The sequence below is a fragment of the Egretta garzetta genome, unplaced genomic scaffold (assembly GCF_000687185.1).
Source record: "Egretta garzetta isolate BGI_Z169 unplaced genomic scaffold, ASM68718v1 scaffold202, whole genome shotgun sequence".
NCBI lineage: Eukaryota > Metazoa > Chordata > Aves > Pelecaniformes > Ardeidae > Egretta > Egretta garzetta.
The window spans coordinates 442,377-452,209 of NW_009258891.1; the positions used below are offsets into that span (position 1 = coordinate 442,377).

The 9,833-nt window shown below is 46.1% G+C and overlaps 1 protein-coding gene across 1 annotated transcript in view; it reads left to right on the forward strand.

Annotated features, from left to right (window-relative positions):
- IGFN1 (immunoglobulin like and fibronectin type III domain containing 1) overlaps positions 1-4,828 on the forward strand; it is a 28,042-nt gene extending 23,214 nt beyond the window's left edge. Inside the window, exons 28-32 of the mRNA XM_035889738.1 lie at positions 301-603; positions 1,859-1,947; positions 2,875-3,070; positions 3,689-3,988; positions 4,488-4,828. Of these exons, the coding sequence (XP_035745631.1) occupies positions 301-603; positions 1,859-1,947; positions 2,875-3,070; positions 3,689-3,988; positions 4,488-4,828 (1,229 nt within the window). The remainder of the gene's footprint in view (positions 1-300; positions 604-1,858; positions 1,948-2,874; positions 3,071-3,688; positions 3,989-4,487) is intronic.
- Positions 4,829-9,833: the final 5,005 nt, after the last annotated feature.

Consider the following 9,833-nt stretch of genomic DNA (forward strand, 5'->3'; position numbering starts at 1 on the left):
AGGATTTCCTGTGTGATGTCTAAGTTGAGATGTGGCAGACTCCCTGTGGGGGGGTTACGTGCAGTGTGGAGAAGTATTCAGGGTGGTATGCAGGCTGTTTCGGGCGTGTTGCAGATTGTACTGCATGGCTGGTGGGAGCAGGCACCTGATTCCAGCTTTGAAGAACTGGGACAAGGTGGAGGTCAGACAGCAGGGTGGATATCCAGTGCGCTTCAAGAATGTTGGGGAATCTCAGGAAGTGACTGAAAAGAGGGGACAGAAACCCTGGAAAAATAGTTTAAATACAATTTCTCTTTTCAGAATCTCCGGGTCAAGTGCAGGACCTTAAAGTGAGCAGCAGTGACAGCACTAGCATCACCTTGACATGGAAGAGACCTGAAGCAGAAGATGGGGGTGATGTGAAAGGCTATGAGGTGGAGATGCGGTCTTCTAACAACCTCAACTGGACCAAATGCAATAGTCTTCCCATAGAGGTGACCACTTACACAGTTAAAGGCCTCCAAGCCAAGGAGATATACTTCCTGCGTGTGAGAGCCCTCAATGACAGTGGCCCAGGAGAAGCCACAGAGCTCGAAGCTTGCATCGAAGCTGCTCTCCCTGTGGGTAAGTCCAAGTGGGCTGCTTTCAGAATGAACGAGGTCATTCTATATGTAACAGGATGCAGGCAAGGTCTGTAGGTCACTGTGACAAGCTTCTTTCAAGTCCCAGACTAGCAGAAGGGCACCTACTACATTGCTCCTCTAGAATATGGTCTTATTTGGTCACCTCATCAGGAAATTCTGAAGATTTAACTGATAATAAATGTGCAGTGCAGAGTGTTCAGCTCATGTTAAAGACTCATCATGATAAAAGAACCCCCCAAACTGTATTTTCTCCTCGGATTTGCATGTTGTCCCCTGTGCAGAGCTATACCACAGTAATGATCACCAGACAGAAACAGCACATACCTTGTGCCTACCCCTGCTCTTTTAAGGGAAAAACAGAGTTTTCAATCTATTTTTATAGAATCTTGTGGAATTAGACATTTTATTTCATTCTCTTAAGTCACAGTTATGTTGGGTTTTGTAAACTTTATTTTCCTTTTTCATTTTCTAATTTGAAAGTTTTCACCTTTTTTACTTTCCGGCTCTCTAGGAACGTTGCAGAAATACAGAAGTAGGAGATAATTCTGTGAGGGATTCATTTTCCTTAACTTGGGTCCTAAGTGACAAAGTCTACTTTTGGCCTTACCTAGAGACTCCTTTTAAAATCAATCAGTAAATAGATAAAGATAAGTCCATCAGGGAAGCAGGTTTTTTGGGTTTAAACTGGAAATGCTAAATACAATTTAGCACTATTGTGTCTGACATTTTTAGAAAAATGCTAAATGCAATGGTATATTGATGAAAAGAAAGAAAAAAGATTTTAAATACTAAAAAAGATTATTTTTAATAAACTCAGGCTGGTTTCTTGAGTATACCCTGTACTCTGTATTGCACATATATTTCGTCAGAGTCCACTGCAATTTCCTTTTCACCAGATGTCATTTTACACAAAAGATCATCCATGTGGTGGGGTAAAGTGTGTTAAAGAGCTAATTTCTCTGTGATTGAGACATCATGTGTATACAAACATCGTTGTGAATGTGTTTTTACATCGTTTTCCCCTTGTTTAGTCATAGTGATAAATAAATAGTAATAAAATTTGAAAGGTTCTGGATCAAGGAACTTTTTTCCATAGTACCACTATGGGTGTATCAACAGCCTGCAGACTAGCTGTGGGAAAGGCGTTAGGGGTATTGAGCACGTGCATATGAGTTTGTCAGCCAGGGACTCTGTAATGATGTACAACTTTTTATTGTAATCACTGTCTTTTCCAGTTTCTCCCAGGTTACTAATAGATGACACAGTGAAAAACTTCCTGGTTATAAAAGCAGGAAATACCATCCGAGTGAATATTCCCTTTGAAGTAAGTGTTTGTAAGAAGTCCCCATCTGGTTTTGTGTTGTAGGCAATAGCAGACATGAAAACTGAGCTACTGTTTTCTTGGCATGGAATTTTGTTTACAAGACACTGGGCAAATCCTTAAACTGCCTGCACTGGGGCTACTTTCTGCATGAGGAAAACACGAACAGGAATTCAGCTGTCACTCTTGGCATTGGTGTTTGATGAGATTATGGTCATTCATTAACCTCTGCAAACAAGGCACAATGCTGTCCATCCAACCATATCAATATTATCATCATCTGGTACTAATCTGCCGTACTTAGAGTTTAAAAATCAGTCGATTTCTCTCTGGCTCCCTTGGAAGGCCCTGGGGTAGCATTTCTAGCAACATCCTCTTGACTGTGTTTGTCTTAGTAAGCAGCAGGACGTAGGCTGTATGCCTTGGGAAATAGGCATGCACTGACAGAAATCCTGGGTGCTTTGATGTAAGCTGGGATATCCAGAAGAGGTTGATGAAGGCCAAGTGTGCATATTTGCTGGCCTTTCTCCTAATCTCTTGGAGAACAGAGACCAAAGATGGCACCATGGAAATGAAGACCTGAAGGATGGTTTTTCTTTCCAAAACTGGCAGATCTTTTTAAAAGTAGAAAATATGAACTACTGATATCATCTGTTGTTCTTGATCTAGCACGCCTTGTTTGACATGGTTAACCTGAACGCCTTGCCACAACAGCATTCTTAAAAGACACAGAGAAAGAGAAAAGTTACAAGGAAATGTTAGAGCAGCCCTTTATCCAGGGCTCTTAGGTCCATCTTCGATCCATATTTCTAAATATTACTTTACTGTGTCATGCAGGTGTAGATTTGGGACAAGATAATGAAACTAAAGAGGCAAAGACGCAATCTGGAGGCAAAACAAGTGGGCTATAACATGTGTTGTTCTTTACAGGCATCTCCAGATCCAGTGGTGACCTGGTTGAAGGATGGGCTTCCTCTTCCAAACAGGGCTACAATAAACACCAAAGATGGTACCACCCAGCTGCTGATTGGAGAAGCTGAGTTTGCTGACAGCGGCATCTACACCGTTGAGCTCCAGAATGCCTTAGGGAAAAGTGAAAAATTCAGCTTCCAAGTTCAAGTTACAGGTAACTCACTCACTACCGGATATACACACAGATTTACTGCAAACAGTCAGCAGCGAACAGTGTTCAGCACGGTGAGCTCTGATGCAGTTAAGCCATGCAGGCAGAGGGAGAACTAGAGTGCAGGTTTCCATAAGATTCAGTCTGGCCACTTTGTGATATGCCTTGGCCGTGTCTGCAGGACAGAGGAATCTACTGATTAAAATTACACCCATCTTCCAGAGTGACTCTGCTTAAAAAGGCCAGGTCACGCGGATGGATAGTGCAAACCACAGGACAGCAGTTCATGCACTTTGTAACAGTCTAAGGTTAGGCAGCAGCAGGCTGTAGGACATTTAGTAATAGCTACAGCAACTCTATATGCTGTCTGCCTAAGACGTGAAAAAGTTTAGCTGTACCAACCCTCATCTCCTCCCTAGAAGAAGGGGAGGAGGCCCAGCAATGCCCATGTAATGCAGCAGAAGTTCAATTAACAGCAAATGAGCTGCTGGAGAAGGAATCAAATTTTTGTCCCTTCTAACGACCAGGATGTTTACTCAGCCCTGAGACAGATAATGGACTCAAAGTTTTTAGGGTTCTGTACATTGCTGCTTTCCCTAGATCTTTGATATTCTTTGACAGATATCCCGCAATCACCTGGACCGATTCAATTGGAAGAGAAAGTGCCAAATACAGTGACAGTAACCTGGGAGCCTTCAGCATCTGAGAAATGGGAAAATAATCTCTACTACACAGTCCTGAAACGGGAATCACAGAAGGGCTTGTGGCACGTGGTGGGTGACCTGATCTACACCAACAAGTTCACATTCACCAAACTGATCCCAGGCCGGGACTACTACTTTAGGGTCGTGGCAAAAAATTACTTGGGAGCCAGTGGTCCATCTGAAACTGCGCAGCCTTGGAGAATTAAAAAAACAAAGGGTAAAACAATGTTTACAAATAGCTATCTGTGTGCTGTCCTGCTTTGTTTCTTTTACTGTTTATAACATGCCATCCTGAAAAGGGTCTCTCCTCCTGTGAACACTTAGTTGCCCAGAACAAGAATGCATAGAGATACCCTAGGAAATTCCAGTTTGGCAGGGAAGACTTGTCATTTCTGCATGGGCATTGTGCAGATCGATCCTTTATTTCCAGCCGTTGTATCATGTAATTTTCCACACAAATAATTTCCAGCAAAATCTAAGGCTTAAGTTTTGCAGAAACCAAAGTTTCTGACTTCAGAATTAAATTCTGGCTAATTTGAGAAGAAAAACAGATTTCAATCCATAGGTGCATGGGATCCCTGGCAATTTGCAGTGCAGAATGCCAGATGTTCTGCACAAGCGAGTGTCATGATTGCAAACCAGTCCTTTAAACCCTGACTTCCGTTGCTGTGAAGCAGTATCTCAGTGTGTGTTTGTGTTGCTGGTTTTTTCTACAGCTGAATTTCAAGTCAAACCACAGAAATACCGGAGTGTTAATCAAAATCAGCCCCCCAGATTCCTTGTCCCGTTGAAGCCTCATGTGGTGACTACTGGGAGTGAGTGCCAAATGAGCTGTGCAGTTGGAGGCCATCCAGCCCCAAAGATCACATGGTACAAGGATGGTAGAGACCTCTCCACTGATCCTAACTATTTTTGCACAAACAACTTTGGTGTCTGCTCCCTGGTTGTCATGGGTGTCACAAAACATGATGAAGGAGAATATATGGTAGAAGCCACCAATGAATCGGGCCGTGCATTCAGCAAAGCCTTCCTCGCTATTAAAGGTAACAAACTATAATGCTTCTCTTCCTTCATTGTGTGATGTCAGGATATGTCATTGCTGTCAAGATGCCTTATAAATGGTAGCCATACAACTTTATTTGCTGACAACAGCAATGTCCAAGGGCAATGAGCCAGCATTGTACACAGGTGGCCAAGAGGGCCAGCGGCATCCTGGCTTGTATCAGGAGTGGTGTGGCCAGCAGGAGCAGGGCAGGGACCGTGCCCCTGTGCTGGGCACTGGGGGGGCCGCCCCTCGAATGCTGGGGTCAGGGTTGGGCCCCTCCCTCCCCAAAGGACCTGGGGGGGCTGGAGCGTGTCCAGAGAAGGGCAGCGGAGCTGGGGAGGGGTCTGGAGCCCCAGGCTGCTGGGGAGCGGCTGGGGGAGCTGGGGGGGTTCAGCCTGGAGCAGAGGAGGGTGAGGGGAGCCCTCATCGCTCCCTACAATGGCCTGAGAGGAGAGGGGAGCCAGGGGCAGGGCCGGTCTCCGAAGTAACAAGTGATAGGACGAGGGGGAATGGCCTCAAGCTGCACCACAGGAGGTTTAGGTTGGATATCAGGAAAAATATCTTCACTGAAAGGGTTATCAGGCACTGGAAGGGGCTGCCCGGGGCAGTGGCTGAGTCACCATCCCTGGAGGTGTAGACAAGGTGCTTAGAGACCTGGTTTAGTAGTGGACAGATATGGTTGGACTCAATGATCTTAAAGGTCTTTTCCAACCAAATGATTCTATGATGCTGTGATAAGGTGGTGTATATTTGGAGTGCTTTATTGAATGTTTAATTAACCTACTAGTGATCAAATGTGAAAGAGAAATAGGAATGAAAAGGCAGACATGAGAAAAACACTTGATTTCTACATGAGCCAGAGGTTTTGCTTGACCTTGAGCAAATCTTTTAGAAAGAAATATCCCATCTTCATTTAATAAGATAAGATCTAGGTTAGATTTTTAGGAGCTGCAGAATAGAAGATCCTGCAAGATGTACAAGGTGAAGCAGTGAGGAGAAAGCTGGTGTTAGGTGGCCAGAGGCAATGAGAAGGGAGGAAAGTGAAAAATGTGGTGTGAGTTGAACGGGGTCATTGGGGGTGCTGATGTGAACACAGAATCAGTGCAGTGGACTGAGGACAGATGTGTGGTGGATACGCTTAACGGGTAAACATCATTGGCAATTTTACTCAGTTCATTATGAAATGCCCTTTACTTGGAGTCAAATATTTTCCTTTTAATGCAATTCAGGACACCTCATTGGGATTATATGAGTGGAGAAATGGGTCAGTTAAATCCCTGTAGTCTTTTTGCTGACATTGGTCTTTTTGGCCATGTAACACTTCAGGTCCCCCTTCCAGCGTATCTTACAGATATCTCCCTCATTACAATATTGAGCCACTTCTCTCTTTCTCTTATTTTCAGACTCCACCCTGTAGCATGACCTTCCTGAGAACAGCTCTGCACTACTATGGCAAGGAGAAGTTTTCACCGAGAACTGGCTCTATACGAAGGCTACGTATTTATTTTCAGATGCGCATTCTAGTCTGAGTGTTTTATTTTTCAGATCCAGTAGTTGCATTTTGAACATGATGCTGCATGGTAGTCAAAATGGGGAAAAATCTTTGAGAATTGTATATTTTTTCTAATGGTCATGGCTTCCCACTAGACCTTTAAACCCCAGATGAGAAGCTTCAGGAGCACAGAAGATGAGAGGAAAAATAATTGGCCAAAATTAAACTTTCCATGGAGAACACAGGTGTGAGAGGTCATTCTGCCACACCGCTCACCTGCTGTCAGGCTGCAACAAGAATATTTCTTGATGCAGAGTTCTGTGAAGCTGGCCTTTTAGCGTGTGGTTGTCTAATCCGAAGCAACCATTTTAGATTCCATGCAATTCTCAGCAGGTTTCCCAATTCTGGTAGAAGCAATTCCTCATGTATTCCACTACCAGTAGCAGCTAAGTGTATTATTTCCCTTAACCTCTAAGCTGAAAAGAGAATCTGCCTGCTAGTTTTAACCGGGCAAGAGGTAAATTCTCAGACTAGGCTAACATGGGGCAGTGCTACTCGCAGTGAAAATTCCATTGGTGGGAATTAATGGAAACCTAGAACCAGTTGTATTAGTGTAAGCAGTTCAATGCTCTCCTTAAAAAACCTACTATAGCAAGTGCTGTAAACAAGGATGTATCAGTCCTAAGCTACCATGTTAGTATCGCCTTTGAAACGTAACTGCCCCTACCTCACGACATGGCTAGAATGTCTTTGCCTAATGCAAAAAGAGGTTAAAAATCCTTCATGTTTGACCAGAAATATGAGGTACCACCAGAGAGCCTCTGCCGTGGCTGGGGGATTCCATCACTGAGCAGAGAAGGAGACTGGAAAGCAAAAATGTTACGATGACTGCACGTATGTATAGTGCTGTAGCCTTACCACCAAAGGTACTTTGGTGATGGCATCTAGAAGATGGGAGAGTCTAGGTCAAAGACTCAAAGCCTCTGGACCCTCAGACAGCCAGTCAAACATTTATGCGGGGCTGAAATGTTCTTTTTGATTATATTTTGTACAATGTTGTACAGACATAGCAACGGTAGATTATGACATTAAACCATAATTCAGTAAAATCTACCATGAGTAAGTGTTTATTTGGAGAAAGAAGCCCAGCCAGTTCCTGGATGCCAGTTTATGTCTGTTGCAACAGTGCTTTCATGTGTAATGGCTATGCAAGTTCCCCCCTCACCCTGTATTGCGTGTGTGAGTTCCTGTTTAGTCTTGGAAGAACAGAAGAACAACAGATACAAAGCTTTTGTAAGTTTATTTCTCACTAATATCTGAGCATGCCGATGCAGTGGCAGAGTAGTGCAGTCTCTAATCATGCAAATTAGATTTGAAAAATATAATAATGTGCACGGCAGGATAAGCCAGCCACTTCCTCCTGATGGGGATGTGCTCATGGCAAGTGATCTCACGCCTTCTTCCTTGAAGCCATCAATACCAGCTGCTACTGGGAACATTTATTTTGCAGGCTAATCTTAAGCAAGGATTGTTTTATTTATACCATGGTAACCTTCACCACTCTGTTGTGACCCCTGTCTCAGGCCATCCCTGATCCCCAGATGAAGCCTGTGTACATTCCACGTGTTGCACGCAGGAGAGGGCTACTCCCCTTTAAGCATCTGCTTCCATCAGGGGCACGACTGTTCTTCCCTTTCCCACTGCGTGTGGGCACCTCTGGTTTGTGCTCCCTCTGGTTTGTGCACCTCTGGGCTGCTGAACGCCCCCCTCCCAATCCTGGTACAGAAACTGTCTCCCAGGAGAGCGGGGCTTCCAGGACTGCCAGTGGGCACCCACCTGGCTCCAGCCCTGTAGCATGTACCGTCCCACAAAAATGGGTAGGGCAGTGCCGGTGCCCGGCCTGTGCTCTTCACCACGCTGAGGCCACTTGTCCCTGATACGCTGACATCTTGAGCAGTGTTGGTAGCCAGGTCAGTCAAGTCCCTTCATGTGCTACTTGTCCAAAGAGCATGGAGACTGGGCATCAACAGCACATGTCCACTGAGCCATCTGCCGTGGTTCCAGGGGTGAGATGGGTGTATGTGCTGGGCCAGGAGCATGGGACCATGGTCAAGAGCAAGTGCCTGTTGCTACTGCTGAAGGACTCCTTCATGCTCAGTTGGGACCTGCAAGTGCTGCACCTGGAGGAGGGTCCATCGGGATTTAGATGTTTCTTCTGAGGTGACCTGCTGCTCCATGCAAAGAGGGAAAATTAATTCCTGCAAGGAGTGGGACATGCTGCTCCCTTCCTCCCTTGGAGGAGGACCATCTCCGTTTCTGCCTCCCTATTGGCAATGACCTGGTTATCTTCCCTGTAACCCACGTGTTTATGGATCCCAGCGGGCTTGAGTTAGGTTCATAACTGGAGATGCACTTGCTGCTGTTTGTACTCTGAAGAGGAGAGTACAAGATGTACTTACTTACTCTGTAAGAGGAGAGACATGCTTTCTTGCAAGGCTGAGTGACAAACACCAAGTTTTCACCAGCTTCAGGCTGACTTACGCTGGTGAAGATGCTGTAGGAGCCTGTGGTAGTTTCTGTGAGGTGAATGTGCAGCAGTGGGGTTACTTTTGCCATTTTCTTCTTGACTGACAAGCATAAGGGCCAGTGGCCTGAACATTTGAGACTGAAGCCTGAGTGATGTCCGGAAGGACCTGGCACCCTGGGAGCAGAGGGCTCTCACAAGTCTTACTGAGACTTGCAGACTTATCCCCGCGCACGGATGTCGGCATCGATTCAAGCTATTCCTCTGCCGTTATTCTCTTGAATGTTTTCTATTCCAGCCCCATGTGCTTAACGCACTGGAACTTAACTCCTGGGGAGCGGGGCCGAGCCAGTCGCGTCACGCGGGGCTGCGGGACAGGGGCCCCGACTCGTCGTGTCAGTAATTCAGCAGGGCAGGGGTTGTGTGCACAGGTAAGGCTTGTGCATGAGAAATGGCCAGGCAGCCTGAGAAGCTGGTCAGTGAGCCTTTCGAAGCCAGCAGCGCTCCTCGTTTATCCTGGGCACTTTGGTTGTGCTCCCGCTCCCAGGAATCGCCCTCCGCAGTGGAGGAGAGGAAAGCAGGCTGCAAAAGCCTCGGGATCTTCAGAGATGTCCTGACCTCTGTTTTTCTCATTTCTTGTAGTGAAAGTTGTCTCACCTAGGTCCCAAGCCAGCTCTCTGGATGCCGGCAGCCATCCACAGAGAGGAAAGCAGGCTGCAAAAGCCTCGGGACCTTCAGAGGTGTCCTGACCTCTGTTTTTCTCATTTCTTGTAGTGAAAGTTGTCTCACCTAGGTCCCAAGCCAGCTCTCTGGATGCCGGCAGCCATCACCCAGTCGCTGGCACAGCTGAGAGGGAGGAATCGTCTTTTGCATCCCTGATGCTGCTCGATTGCCACTGGCTCAGCAAAAGGATCTCATGCCATGCTCCCTGCGGGCTGGCCAACTGCTGCCGGCACCCCGGGGGGGGCTGAACTCGTGCTCCAGCATGGGGGCACTTAGAG